We start from the raw sequence: 15,576 nt of genomic DNA on the forward strand, positions 1-15,576 counted from the left end.
CTTCAGTTTTTGCCTTGGTGGAGAATTTCGTCAATGCTCGGTAGTGGATCTTGCCTGCCGACTAGGGATTTACGATCAGCCCTTGGTTTCAACAAACATCTTTCGGGCCTTTTTAGCACAAGCACATATGGAATTTCCTGATGGAGTTACAAGCACGGGTTGGTGGAATACCATTGGAAATAAAGTTTACATCCCGAAGTCTGCACAGGAAGGGAGCATCCGATCCCCAACTCACCGCCTCATTCACCGCCTTATTTCCTCCACCATCAACCAAAGGAAAGACGATGACAAGGTCTCCAACCTTGACGTTTTCTACTTATGGAGCATAATAACACCCGGCGTCTTTTGCAACATCCCGTGGTGTATTGCTTCATACCTTTCGGAGGGTGCGGTCAAAGATCGAAAAACCTCCCGTATCAATGGAGGAATGTTTGTCACTCGATTGGCTATTTCATTCGGTTTGATGAACCGCGGTGCCTGGAACTTCATGACATTGATCCCGACGCCCCCGTTTAATCCCATTCTTTTCCGAAGAGCACGGATTATTGAAGACTATGGTGGTGGCCATTATGCCATCCCAAAAGATGACCCTGTTGTTGGTCCCGAAGCACCGGGAAGGAGGGTAAGATCAAGAAGAGAGCGGGATGTGGAGGACGAGCCGCCAGTGATTCCGGTCGAGAATGAAGATGTACCAATGGATTGGTAAAATGTGGAGATGAGGCGGATGCAGGATCAAATGGCGAGGGGGCTGAACTTTAGCAACCAATCCCACATACGACTTTTTGACCACTTCAATATTCCACATATTGATGGTGGGAATTACCCATTCATTCCATCTTGGGATGAGAGGATTGGTGCGCGACGAAGTGGAGCCGCCAATGATGATGAGGAGGATGAAGATTGATTTTGATGTTTTTGTGTTGTTAATCAAACAATTTTAATTTTTTGTTTTGTTTTATTTTTATTTGGTGTGTATGCTTTGAGATTTTATTATGTTTAATGGTTGTTTGCTTTAGTTATTTTTCAGGATTGAATTATGATTGCTTGCTTAGGATGGTTTAGAGATGTAAAGCATGGATGTTTTCGCGAGTGAGAGCGAGTCAAGGAAGCGGGTTTTTAACGTCAAAGTGTCGAGTCCGGTCCTAGGGGTATGAGCAATTGAGTCCAAATGTGGGGAACAGTTAGAGAAGTTTTTAGAGGCTAAAACAGTTGCAAAATACCAAGTTTTTTTTTCGTTCAGTGGCCTACTCGACGAGTGCACTAAGCTGACTCGACGAGTCGCCTTGTATTTCTACATATTCTGAGAAGGCGCGCTGGTACTCGACGAGTCCACCATAAGACTCGACGAGTCGTTCAATTTTTATACCGACGGACTGCTGATTTGATGTTGCTACTTGTCCCACTTGCTCACTTATTCTTCCATATCCATTCTTGAAGATCTTACACCGATTTTCGCATATTTGGAGCGACCCACACGAGACGAGACACCCAAGGCATGGATGAGATGTTACCATGTCTAAAGTTTATTGAAGTTGGAGCTTAAATGAGTGTGATCAGCCTATCCACTGCTATCCCAGGGGAGTTTGTTCCAATTCCCTCTTTAGTTTCTTTTTATGTTTTTATGCATAATATGCAATGAGGGCATTGCATCACATAAGTGTGGGGTAGGGGTTGGTTACATAATAGTCAATTTTAAAAAAAAAATTGCATACCAAAAGTATTACTTAGGATTTAATTAGAAAATTTTGGTAAAAATTAGGATTCCATATTAGAATTGTGTTAATAATTGCATGATAATCCAAATGTTTAGTTGAGCCTATATACGTTCTAGTGCATTTGTGGCTTCCTTATTTCAGTGAAATCATGAGACAAAAACACAACCTCGCTCAGCCTGAGGGATGCAATATGTTTAGCAGCCTAAACCTGAAATGTATCCAGGAAAATTGTTATCATTAGCCAATAAAGGTTGAATTTGAGCGCCCCTACTTAAGCATGTAGGATTTGAGTGAAAAAAAAGTGAGGTATACATGTAAAAAAAGAGAGAATTACAAGAAAAGTTGTAAGAATTTTGGAGCAAATAAAGTGAAGATCAAAAGATCAAAATTCCGAAGATTCAAAAAAGTTGAAGATGCCAAAAGTCAATACAAGGTGGTGAATTCAAAGAGATCAAAGATCAAATTATCAAGGAAGTGAAGAATTCAAAGAATTCCATAGTGGTATCGAAAAATTGTAATTTTCTAGAATATGTATGCTTGGGTTGCTCAATTAAAAATACCTTGAGGGTAAAGAGGTTTTCTGCGGATGGATTCGGAGGGTTGCATAAAATGAGCATAGTTCGGGGTGAGTGGGTGAATGTTTATGAGGATTGTGAGTATTTGGAATATGGGGGGTTCTTTAGGAAAAATTTTAGACACAAATGCATGCGTTGCGGTCTTGGCATAATGGCTGGGTTAGATTGGAGTTGTTATACATAATTCTAATGTGTTAAAATTCAGTTTTGCTTGAGGGCAAGGAAAAGACAAGTGTGGGGTATTTTGATATGTGCATATTTAGTGTGTATTTAGTATAGTTTTTTATTCATATATTAGCTAAATTATTGCATATTATGGAAAAAAGGTACTTAAAAGTGTTAAATTATGTTTTTCAGTCCAAAGATGAAGCTCGGAAGCAAAAGGAAGCAAGAGAAGCAGTTAGGAGCTCGAGAGTGGAATGAAGAAGGAAAAACACTAAAAAAAGCTTCTACTCGTCGAGTCAGATAGCTACTCGACGAGTCAGGTCGAGGAATCAGAAGGATAATGACTCGGGATCCCAGATAGTTATCGCAATACAGGGAATGTGAGAGGGACTCGACGAGTCACCAATTGACTCGACGAGTCGGACCGCTTATTTAAAGATAATTCCACAGATCGAGAGGGAGGAGTTCTGGGACGATTCAGAGAGGTTTTGCTGCGATTGAGAAGCCAGAGGACCCTTAGAGATCGTCAAAGCGAGCTAGAGTTCAATTCCGAAGGAGCATTGAGGCAAAATTTATCATACTTCTTAAATCTTTGTGTTTAGTTACTATGTTTGAACATTTAGATTCTGTTTGTTTGCTGAATTTTATTTCAATGATGAGCTAAACCCTTTAAACTTCTATTTGGGGATACGAAATTGGTAGTATGGTTTGATTCTTGGTAGGATTAATTATATGTTGGTTAATTTAGTTATTTTAGCTTGCTAAAGAACCTTGTGTGTGAATGATAATTGATTTTCTGTTAATAGGGAGATAATTAATTAGCATGAACATCTATTAGTTATCAATCTCATATGCTTAGTGAACAATTTTTGTCATATGTCTAGTGTAGTGAACATGAAACTAGGATTAATAAGAAAATCAAGTAAATTTATGTGCAAGCTTGTGAGATGACCATTAAACAAGAAGTTAATTAAAAGGATAAATTAATTAGCTATTGCAAGTCTAACTTAACCCGAATATTATATCTAGTAAATTTAATTGAAATAGACAACTGGCCATTGTTTAAATTGATTTATTTGCTAAGGATTAATGAAGTGAATACGGAACTAATCAATTGAATCGGTAACTAGGAAAAGAATTAATCCATTGCACTTTTACCTTGAAATCAACCATAGGATCAATTAAGTTGAACTAAATAGAAGTACTTCTCCGTTATTGAATCTAGTCAAAGTCTTTATTTTCTAGCTTAAATTAGTAATAATTAGTAAGTTTCTAGTCTTGTAAAACTAGAGAACAACCCCTGCTTTTTAATTAACTTAGATTAAATTAGTTTTTAGTTTAATTTGCCGCTCCCTGTGTTCGATACCCTGCTTATTTAGCTATACCACAATTGATAGGTTCACTGCCTTTTGTGTGTTATTTGATAATTAAAAGTAGGGTTAAAACTAGTGGGTTTTACACACATCAACTGTACAGAACACGCTTGTATTAAAATTATATATTTAATGCAATGGATGATGTTGTTTGCTTATTTACAATTACTGTGTTGTGATACTTTACATGACGTCCTCCGCCCCAGAACGTTTCCGCCGTTCTTGGTTTTGGGGTGTGACATATAGCTAGGACTCGCTTGATGTGGCCAGATGTTGCTGCCTTAGGGCAGTTTCGCTTGAAGTGTCCAACTTCACCACAATTATAGCAGGCCTGACCGACACCCGCTCCTGAAGATTGATTTGTTGTTTGGGCTGGTTTCTGCAGTGTCGAGCTAGGTGGCCCTTCTTGCCACAGCTGTTGCAGAGACGTTCACGACATGGCCTAGGAGTACGGTGATGATAGCTGAACTTGTTGCACCAAGGAAGGGTACCAATATATCCGCTGGTAGGAGTTTGGGCTATGGATCCGACGGCAGAGACAGCAGCAGGGATAGTAGCAGCGTGGACTACAACCGTTTGCTGTTTCTTAGAGGATCCTTGTGTACTTTGGACCTTTCACTTGTTCCAGAATTTCTTTTTACTTCCACCACTACTCTTAACCAGCTCAGGAGTGGTGGCCTCCACATCAGAGTTATCTTCGTGATCGATCAGGATTTGCGCTAGACATTTGGCGCTGTCATAGGTGTCTGGATTTGTAGCCAAGACATTTCCTTTAGTTGGCTGGTTCAACCCCCAGATGAACCTCTCAATCTTTTTACTCTCCGGGGTAACCATTCCCGGACAGAGTAGCGCCAAGTCATCGAATCTAGAGGTATAGGCAAAGATATCGGAACCCTGCATCATTAGATTCCATAATTCATGTTCTAATTTATGCATCTCGCCCCGAGGGCAGTACTCTGCAAGCAGAAGTTCCTTCATGGCCTCCCAACCCATGGCATTGGCTACAGGTAGGGTTAAGGATTTGACTTGGCCGTTCCACCAAGTCAAAGCTTTTTCGGTGAAGGTACAAGCAGCGAACTTCACTTTATCATACTCCAAACAAACACAGATTTCAAAGATTGATTCGATTTTCTCGAACCATCAGGTGAGGGAAATGACACCTCCAGTGCCATCAAAGGATGTGGGTTTCGCGTTCATGAAATCCTTATAGGAACCCTCTTTTCGGTGTCCCTAACTGCCTTCTTGGTTTTGGGGCTAAGGACCACCTCCTGAACCACCGGGGTTCATTTGAGACATGGCGGCTGTCACTGCGGCAGTAACAGCTGCCTGAAGCGTTACAAGATCAATTTGAGGAGGAGGTGGTGGCGGAGGGTTGTTGTTGTTCTTTGAGCTGGGTCTCTTTCTTGGAGGCATCTTGATCTAAAAAGATCAGGAAAGAGAGGATCATAAGTCCTCTGAATTGAATCAAGAGATATGGAACAGGGGATATTTCATTAAGACAGATATAGCATTTTTATTAATCGATAAAACATGAAAGAGTTATCAAAGCAGATAAACTATCGCTAAAGGAATGATTGAGGAGCAACGCTGGAATGAGGATTTCTATAATGGATTTGACTCGAGAAATACTCCCATAGTATTTCATGATTCGCTACAGCGACGACTCGTTGTTTGGGTATTGGGTAAGTTGTAGGTGTGCTGCATACCACAGTCACTCCCAAGCACATGTTGGTCGTATCTCGAATGAATATAGTTGGCCAGGCTATATTGATCCTAGACACGACTACATAACTGCCCAGGTTTAACCGCGGTGTACAACACCCATTTACTTATGTTTTGTTCTACTTGTAGTTACGGATTTCGACGGTTAGGTATACTTGTATACTTTTGAAAATACTTATATTTTAAAGTATACATTTAGTTCAGAGCACTTAGGCCCCTTAGTGCTTATAGTCTTATACCATGTAAGGTTTGGTATACTAGTTCACTATAAACAAGAGCTCTGATACCAATCTGTCACACCCCGAAACCGAAGGCGGAAACGTTCCGGGGCGGAGGACTTCATGAATATCACAACCAATGTACATAGTAAGTATGGTAAACTCAAAACTTTACATTACATAGATTCTTTTACATTGTCTAAAAAAAGTTACATGTTTTATACATATACATATAATATGAACAAAAATACAGACGTGTCTTCTACGTACTCCGTATTCGCCAAAAGGATCACTGGTACCTGTCTAATGTGGACCTGAGAAAACAAGCAGTTTGAAAATCAGCATAAAGCTGGAGTTCATAAGAGGTTTATTTTCTGAAAATGTACAAGTTTCCTTTGGTCTTTCCGAAAAGTTTGTTATCCAAGAAAATCTCATATTTTCCTAAAAGTAAAGTTTAGTAAAATACCACACTGAATAGTTTAATACATAAAACTATATATTGAAAAACCACTGGGAATTACCATCCAGTATAACAGTAAATATTTTTAATACATAAAAATATTGATTGAAAACCATGTGAATACTATCCCGCACTAGATATAAATTATATAGATTTCAAAACCATGGGATTAAGATCCCGCACTAGATATAGATTTCTAAACCATGGGATTAATATCCCGCACTAGATATAGATTCAAAACCATGGGATTAACATCCCGCACTAGATATAACATAGTTTGAAAATAGATATAAATTCAAATCCCTGAATAAACTTATATTAATACGTATTGTGAGTCGGGTAACCATGCTGATGCGACACCGAGACCTCCTTGACGCTCGTCAGACGTCGGACGATATCCAAAATTTGTCACCCCAGGCGTGCCCGCCTAACTGTAGCTAGCAGTTAAGGTGTGAGATTGTCAGTCCCGAATAGATCTATTCACAAATTCCACGCTCTCCCTCTAGGAGACTCTGGTTACAATTCCGGGGAGGATTTACTGACAACCCAAAAGGGTAATGACGAATCTCACAAGCTAGTATTATATTATTCACAGTGTTTTCAGACGTTATCAAACATACTAATCGTTTTGAAACATAATACAATGAAACAGCTAAATACAAAGGAATTATGTGGCAATATACTCTAAATTGAACAGTGATAAACTGAATCATACATAGTTTATCTAAATACTTTACATAAATCTGAACTCATTGAACAAGAACTAAAGACCCCAAATTATTCCCATAATAATTTGATTGATTTAATTGTTTCCTTTACTGAAATCCATGTAGTTATGATCGATAAAACATCCCTTATGCTCGGCATAATACATAAGGGGTAAAGATATCTAAAGATTAGCCAGATATTTATAAAAATATATCAGTTTTAGATTTTGAAAACATTTATAGTTTGCTTGTATTCCCTCTTGAAAACATTGAAAAACACAGAAAAAGGGTAGGGGTATGAACTCACCAGTCTAGGAACGTGTCGTCTAGGATGCTAAGTGTCAGTTCGGGGCTTGATAACGTACGAGGTTCCTATGTAATATGAAATGATATACAAATGTATCTAATTAGACTTTGGATCACTATTTAGATATGATTATACACTCCAAGACATGAAAACACTTCAAATCAAGTGTTTGGAGTGACCCGGGTGGCATCTACGGACGTATATGGCTCGGATAATGTGTTTGCTCTTCAAGAGTAAACTCCTTAGGGAGTTTACGGCCCTAAGATCAACTCCACGTGAGTTCACGGCAGTGAACTCATGGATGAAGGGTTTTATGGTGCTAAATGGTCAAATATCATTTGAGGACAATTGCTAGGATGTAATCTAAGACATAGGAATGGTTTTAACCACCAAAGAGACCATCAATGGGAGTTTACGGCCGTGAAATAGGAGTTTACGGCCGTATGCTCCTAAGTACTCTTTCTTTTCATGCTTTGATGGCTCTAGATTAATCATATGTGATTCAAACCAATTTTACAAGCCTTAGGATGAATTTAGGGCACCATTTGGCTAAGATATAGGAGTTTACGGCCCAGGAACCTATTCTTGGGGGGGGGGGTTTATGGTCGTAAGCTCCTATAGGAGTGGTTTTAATCAAGTTTATGGCCCCTAAATCGATTGTGGTTGGTTCTAGAATTTAATCCAAGGCTATTGGTGTGTTTAAGTGGCATTTAAACACTTGGAAATGAGTTTACTCCCCATGAAGATGAGTTTACGGCCCAAGCATGTTCTTGGGTAGTAAATTCATGTTTACTCCTCAAAATTTGGATTCAAAGTGTTCTAAGTCCGATTCCTTAAGTCATTTAGCCATATCTAAGCTCCAAAGGTGGATTGGAAGGGTTTTAAGGCTCAAAACCCATTTTAAGTGTGTTCACGGACCAAGCATATTCCAGGGCTGTAAACACATAAATATGGTCCTTTTTCAAAGATTAATCACGAATTTGAAGGCTAAGGATGCTAATCTATGAGTTAGGGGAGTTACCTTGATGAATTGGTGCCTTAATTTGATGATTTTGGACTTTAAGTTTGGATTGAGGAGAGAGGTTAGAGAGAGAGTAGTGAGAGAGTGTAAAACTTCAAAAATGAAGTCTTTTGGGCTTTAAATATGATCTAAGTTTTGGACACGGTGGAATTCTACCCGATACTGACGCTATACGATGCTTTTGGTCGCACCTGATAAAGTTGTCGTAACCCGGCGGAAACGATTCTAAAATTTTTTAAATAAATAGATTGGGCCGTTACATGAGTTTCTAAGGAGTTTGGACACTCATAAACATATAAATTTAAATAACTTAGCCCAAAAACGAAATCGGAACGAATTGCTAAAGACGAGTTTTACGGGCGGAACGAGTTACGGCGATGGAATAACTTCGGGTTGTGACAGTTAAATATAATACATCCTAGATCATGTATAATTTTCTCTTTGAACCATAGATCTCGATATTTCTTTCCTTTTTGGCACATATTTTCCACATAAACACATGAAATCACACATAACATACACATACACATAGATCTACACATTTTACTTGTATTCTCCCCCATAAGACATGTGAAAACCGAAAATAGAGGAGTATGAACTCACCTTGGTTTGATGTTCACGGTTTTGAAGAAGAAAGGATGAAAATGATGAGATCTTTTAGCCTAACAAGCTTCTTTAGAAGTCTTTGGGCTTACATAGGTTCTAAGAAGCATGATCATGAACTTTCATGAGTTAGAAGGAGATTTATAAAAGAATTAAGAAACTAAACCATGGATCTATGTACAACTTACCAAGGATGATGATTTCTTATGGAAGAACCTCCTTGAAATGCCCTAGATCTCGAAATTTTGATGGAGGAAAGGAAAGTGTTCTTGAGAGAATTTGGAAAGAGTTGGAAATGAATTGTGTGTGTGTGTGTCTACTTCCTATCGAGAGATAAGAAGAAGAGAGGGAGTGGAGAGAAGTGAGGTGACATTTCATGGATGTCCACCATGCAATAAGAAGGTGGCATCCTCACTAATTTTCCATAATTTCCCTTTTTGTTTTAATTCCTTTTTCCATTCTTATCTCTCTTTTTTTATTAAACATGGGCCGATTTGGGCTAAGGAGAGAGGGGAGGAATCATCTTGGGCCCATTCTAAGTCTTGCTCCAAATTATGAGGGTAGATAACAATTTTCCGTCCATTGGGCTTCTAGGGATGTTAACGGCCCAAACTAGAATAAAGGAATGGATTTGATTCCATTAAGGCTAATTGAATTTGTTATGGCCCAATAAGGCCCATTAAAGATAAACTAGTCCATTTTAGGTTTATAAGGCCCAAAAAGGTTATGTTTTTATGAAAGTGGATCCAATTAGGGCCCATTTAGGGGTTCTTGGCCCAAAATAGTCAAATTGGAAGCTTATTGGTCCATTAGGCCCAATAAGGAAATCCTAGTCCAAAACGGACTTAAACCGGGATTTCTAGGGTTTCCAACCTTTTGTTGACTATTTGAATGTTTGTACAGAGTGTTTGATGGAATTTTGTTGTCATTGAATAAGCACCATGCATGCTTTCAAGTTTTAGTTACAATGTTATCCATGTTAAGTGTTTATAAAGCATCATAATTCCTAGTTGTGACAATATATATGTTAAACAAATCACATATAATATATATTTTCGTAAATGTCATATGTAATTCTTGCCGTAGTAATATGGATAAATTACTTTCATATGAAGAACATATCATGATAAGTCATCATAATTACATATCAAATGTTAAAAATTATGTTATCTTTTAAATATTGGCTTATAAATATGCTGTGTAGGATAACCCAACAAAAAAATAATAGAAAATAAACATAATCAAAATAGAAAACTACAATCAAATAAATAAGAACATTGGGTTGTTGAATATATAAATAAAAATGTTACATAAATATACGTTTAAATAAAAAGAAAAAACTAACATTCGTCTACTTTTCTCAAACAAATAAAAACCTATATTCGTTTTCTGAATCTTCTTTCTTTATTGAACACCATTCAACCATAGAAATTTGATGACAATTCTTCACTAACCTGCAATCAAAATATTTTTCTTGAAAAAGAATAATGAGAAAGATATTCCAAGCAAAACATTGATGTTTGGAGAGTCACATTCAAGATTGAGTAATACATACAAATCACATATAAAGGTCAAATGAGAAATTGAATATAAAGAAAGAATAGAAAAGTTTCATTTGTTTTGGTTGAAATAAAAAATCATATTATAATTACCATCGATGCGACATAACCCATTTCTTCAAATCATCATATTTGGATCGTGAATGCTTCAACTATATGAAAACTTTTGAATCATAATATATTCAACCAAATAACGACTTTTTGTAAGAAAATGTAATAATATAACTACATATATAATGAAGGTGAAAGATTGTGAGGGTTTGAAATACATCAGGTGTTGAGCTTATAGAGTGTGTGATTTTCTTGGAATGAGATTATGTGTGATTAATTATTTTGAAGGTGAAAGGTGTCGGGGTTTCAAATGCATGAGGTGTTGGCAAATTTTTATGGGGGTTTCAAATGCATGAGATTCAAGAAAAAATGCTAACTTTATAAGTACATATGATATGTATGATTTGTTTTCTTCTCTATGAATTATTTAATCCATATAAAAAGGGTAAATGTTATCTGCCTATCTTTTCTTCAACAACCTTATTTACTAACCTAAATACCAGAATAAACATTATTTATTAAAAAAAGAAAGCGATGTATTTTAAAAGTTTTTGTTTATGTATGTAATTTTTAAATGTAATTTATATATTTATTTTTAAATGCCATGACAACTTTTTTAAAAAGTTTTAAATTAATTGTTATTGTAAATAAAAGATTGAAAACTTTGGATTTATTTTAATTAATATTTAAAGAAAAATTTGGTAAGTAACAACATCACCACATCCTATTCAAAGGTAAATTGTGGCAAACATGATCAAAGCTTACGTAATGACTATGCGACATTTTTTCATAGGTAAAAATGTTACAACTCCTTTTAGCCTTAAGTTCGTCGGTGTGGTCTCGGCAAGCACCTCGCTACCTCGGCGAACAGCAGAGCCCTCGGCATGCCGAGCATGGCTCGACAACTCGGTAGATTTGTGCCGATGAGAGAGAGTGTATATTTGAAATGTGCAGGTCAACGAAAATTGAAGAAACTTCCTATGTAATTCAAAGGAGAAGACAACAAATTTTTCCAGATTTGACATAAAAGGTCCCTAGGGTTTGGTCTACTAACAAAACGTACCCCATCTTAAATTCTGTATGTAGTTTTTGTCTGTAGTTTTTGAAATTACAAAATGAACCCTTGACTTATAAATCCTAATTATTATTCCAGTTAAATGTAATTTTAGTTTTTTAAAAAAACAATATTTTTGAAATGTTTATTTTTTTAGATTAATTAATTTTTTTAAAAAAATAACATGACAAATGTGGCAGCCCATACAATGAAAATAACAAAAATTTAAAAAAGTGCGACAAAGCTGACATGACGTGTATAACACGATACCTACTAGCCTTAATGTTGTAACACCATGGAGTAAATTACACAAATGGTCCCTATGGTTTAAGGTAATTTGCACGTTTGGTCCCTAACTTAATTTTTTAACTCGGAAGGTCCCTACTGTTTGTTTTTGTTACGCGCTTGGTCCCTTTCTTACGTAAAAATACTATTTTGCCATTGATTTTCTAATTTCTTTAAATAAACACATCCCCAATCCCACCTCCTCATCTTACCTTATCTATCTCACCATTTTTCTCTATTTAAATAATAGTCTTTTTATGTAAGATAGGGACCAAAAGCATAACAAAAACAAACTGTAGGGACCAAGCGTGTAACAAAAACAAACATCAGGGACCTTTCGAGTTAAAAAAATAAGTTAGAGACCAAACGTGCAAATTACCCAAAACCTTAGGGGCCATTCATGTAATTTACTCGAACACCATGTTTAGCATGATATGTAAGGTCACCACTTTAAGATATGATAACACCTTTTAACTAATTGTCCACACATACAGGTAGTCTAATGTAAAATAATTTTTTTTGATTATACCAAGAAATTTTTTTTGGGTACTTAATAGTAAACACCTAGGTTTGGAGTTATACTCTCAATGCGCTTCGTAGTGGCATTTGATTATTACAAGGCCCAGTATCAGTGGGCATATGTTGATCCAAATTAATAACGGACTTTAAATTATTGAGAGATTTAAAAAGGCGTCTCGAAATTCTGCACAATCGTAAGCCTCTTCAACGTGATTGTCATTGGTGACCTCAAACACCATCGTTGTCTAGATCCCCCGACTCTCTGTTGATCTCCGACACCATCCGAATTTCGTTCCACCGGTGAAGGAATTTTATCTTCAACTTCAATTTAGCCTCATTGTTCATGGTCGTCTTCTTCAGCCTCATCATATCAGACACTCTTATTCTATTTCCGAGTGCGAATGGTCATTAAGGAGATGATGAATCTATGACCTCCATAGACTGAATGCTTCGGTTCGGGTTGCCAGAATCCTGCCGATCCTATCGCCAATTGTCGCCATGCTAGTGTCTGTACTATTGATTATATTTATATATTTCAGTTACTTTGATTGTACGTTTTATAGTTACTTAATATTATCTTATCTATGGTAATGACTATTAAAGAAGCTCCATATTTCAAGTTTTTCCTTCATCAATCTATTAATCTACTTTAACTCTCGACAATCTCAGTACTCCGAAGACATGTCGACGGACCTCCTTTCCAACCAAAATACATGCTCCCACTCCACAGCCATTAATGGCGAAAACCCAATCTCAAACGAACAAGAACACGTCCACAACAAGCTCAATGGAAAGGTAAACGACATTGTTGCAACTCTACCAAAAGGCAAAGGTTGGAGGGGCCCTGAAATCTTTCTACACAAAGGTTTCTGGTTGCCCCAAACAGCTATCGCGAGCTTATTAATGATCCACGAATACTTCCATCCAAAGCCCACCGACATCTTCCTCGCAGCTTTCATGAAGTGTGGAACCACCTGGCTTAGAGCTCTCATGTTCGCCACCGCCAACCGCCACCGTTACAAGATCTCCGATCATCCTCTTCATCACACCGGACCCCACGGTGTCTTCCCTTCCCTCGACGCTCAAATCTTTCTTGAGTATCCTGTAAGTAAGTTCGACAATCTCCCTTCCCCTCGACTGTTTGCTACACACTTTGCTCATAACTTGTTACCGACCTCGATGACATCACCATCGTCGACATGCAAGTTTGTGTACGTGTGTAGGGATCCAAAAGATGCACTCATTTCCAAGTGGCATTTCATGAGCAAAATCAGGTCGAAGGAACTCACACCCATTTCGTTTAATGAAGCTTACGAGCTCTTTTGCAATGGAATCTCCGAATACGGACCATTTTGGGAGCATGTGTTGGGGTACTGGAAAGCAAGCCAGGAATCGCCAGAGAAGATCTTGTTCTTGAAGTATGAGGATATGAAGAGGGGACCATCTGTGGAGATGAAGAAGTTGGCGGCGTTTATGGGAATGCCATTTACTGCTCAGGAGGAGGAGGCAGGAGTGGTGGAAGAGATTGTGAAGCTGTGTAGTTTTGAGAATTTGAGTAACTTTGCGGTGAATAAGGATGGTGTTCAGACGTTTAGGGCGCAGGTGGTGGTTGAGAATCGGAATTTTTTCAGGAAAGGAAATGTGGGAGATTGGGAAAATTACTTGACTGAGGAGATGAGAGACCGGATTGATTCAATCACTGAAACCAGATTGAAGGGTTCAGGGTTGGCACTTGGTCTCACGCACAAAGCTTAATCATATTATTTAAAGTGTGTTTTATTTTGTCATATTTCTGTTTCAACTTTCAAAGTATGCATTTTACACGTTAACATTTACACGTTAAAGTGTATATATATATATATATATATATATATATATATATATATATATATATATATATATATATATATATATATATATATATATATATATATATATATATATATATATGTATATATATATATATATATATATATATATATATATATAGAGAGAGAGAGAGAGAGAGAGAGAGAGAAAGAAAGAGAGGATTATGTTCTCTGTAAAATAAAAAACTAGGACATCAAATTAGGAATCAATAAGTAAGAGACACATGTTTATTTTTTTATCCATAAGTAATCGATATTAAAAGTTATTTAAATTACAAAAGTCATCCTTATGGATTGGTAAAATTAGGAATCAATAACTATTAATTCTGTTTTTCTATATTGATTAACTTATTAAAACATGAAACCAAGAACCAAAAATTGACTCTCTTTTACGCATCGACTTTAGCCTTGAAATTCATCTCAAATTAAATTTCATTCCAACCAATTTTGACGTAATCCATTCTCTTCAACTAATTTTCGTTAAACCACAATTAAATCCAATCTGCTGTTCATTAGATTAGTAGACCACCATCCATATATCAAATCAACTATCGTCGATTAGTCAACCACCTTTGATATATCAAATAAACTATTATCGATTAATCGGCCACCATTAAAGTATCAATATATCAAATCTCAAGAATTGAAACAAAATTTCGTGTACATTTGTAGTTCTTCATCTATAGTCCCAAAAATCACAATATTCTCATTAACAAACAAAATTTCATGTACATCTGTAGTTCTTCATTTTAAAAAAAATCACAATATTCTCGTTAACAAGCAAATTGATCAAAAAGAATATCACAATTAAATTGATTTAATATCAATAGCACATGAGTAGAAGAACATATCGAGATCCAGAAAATAAAGACGACTATGATTTGCGAATCAATCGACATGAGAAATGATCGACGAACAAACCGTCTTAATTTTGAAACAAAACCGAAATGATATCCTAAAGTTCATTTGTCAACTGAGGATTTGGAAAGTAACTAGGAAGAGAACATAATCACATATGATGAACAACTGAGAGCAGTGTTTGTTCAAATTAATCGATGAACAACGAGCATTAAATTTCTTTGGCGGTCAATTTCAATTTTCATTGAAGGAAGGGAATTTTTTGGCTGAAGGGAAAAGCGAAGCGAGCCCCAAATATTTCGAGGGAGGAGCTATCTTGTAACAGCCCGGATTTCCAGGTATCTTTTATGCTTTCAACTTTTGATGTTTTGTGAGGGGACTCGGCGAGTTGGAGCTCAGACTCGCCGAGTAGGATCGCGATTCTGGACGCGGGTTTGCGTCTGGACTCGGCGAGTCCAAGGTATGGACTCGGCGAGTCTGCGCTGTTTAATGAAACCCTAATTTCTCGGGTTTGGG

At 36.9% G+C, this 15,576-nt stretch overlaps 1 protein-coding gene across 1 annotated transcript; it reads left to right on the top strand.

Annotated features, from left to right (window-relative positions):
• Nucleotides 1-12,997: 12,997 nt before the first annotated feature.
• Nucleotides 12,998-14,122, top strand: LOC111898728 (cytosolic sulfotransferase 5). Its single transcript, XM_023894596.3, has one exon. It carries the CDS (start codon nt 13,016-13,018, stop codon nt 14,087-14,089), a length of 1,074 nt encoding a protein of 357 aa, XP_023750364.1. The 5' UTR covers nt 12,998-13,015; the 3' UTR covers nt 14,090-14,122.
• The last annotated feature ends 1,454 nt before the right edge of the window (nt 14,123-15,576 follow it).

Source organism: Lactuca sativa, chromosome 4 (genome assembly GCF_002870075.4).
Source record: "Lactuca sativa cultivar Salinas chromosome 4, Lsat_Salinas_v11, whole genome shotgun sequence".
Lineage (NCBI taxonomy): Eukaryota > Viridiplantae > Streptophyta > Magnoliopsida > Asterales > Asteraceae > Lactuca > Lactuca sativa.

Bases quoted from the DNA above. Each gene is read 5' to 3' on its own strand.
- LOC111898728 (XM_023894596.3), top strand. From the start codon at position 13,016: ATGTCGACGGACCTCCTTTCCAACCAAAATACATGCTCCCACTCCACA.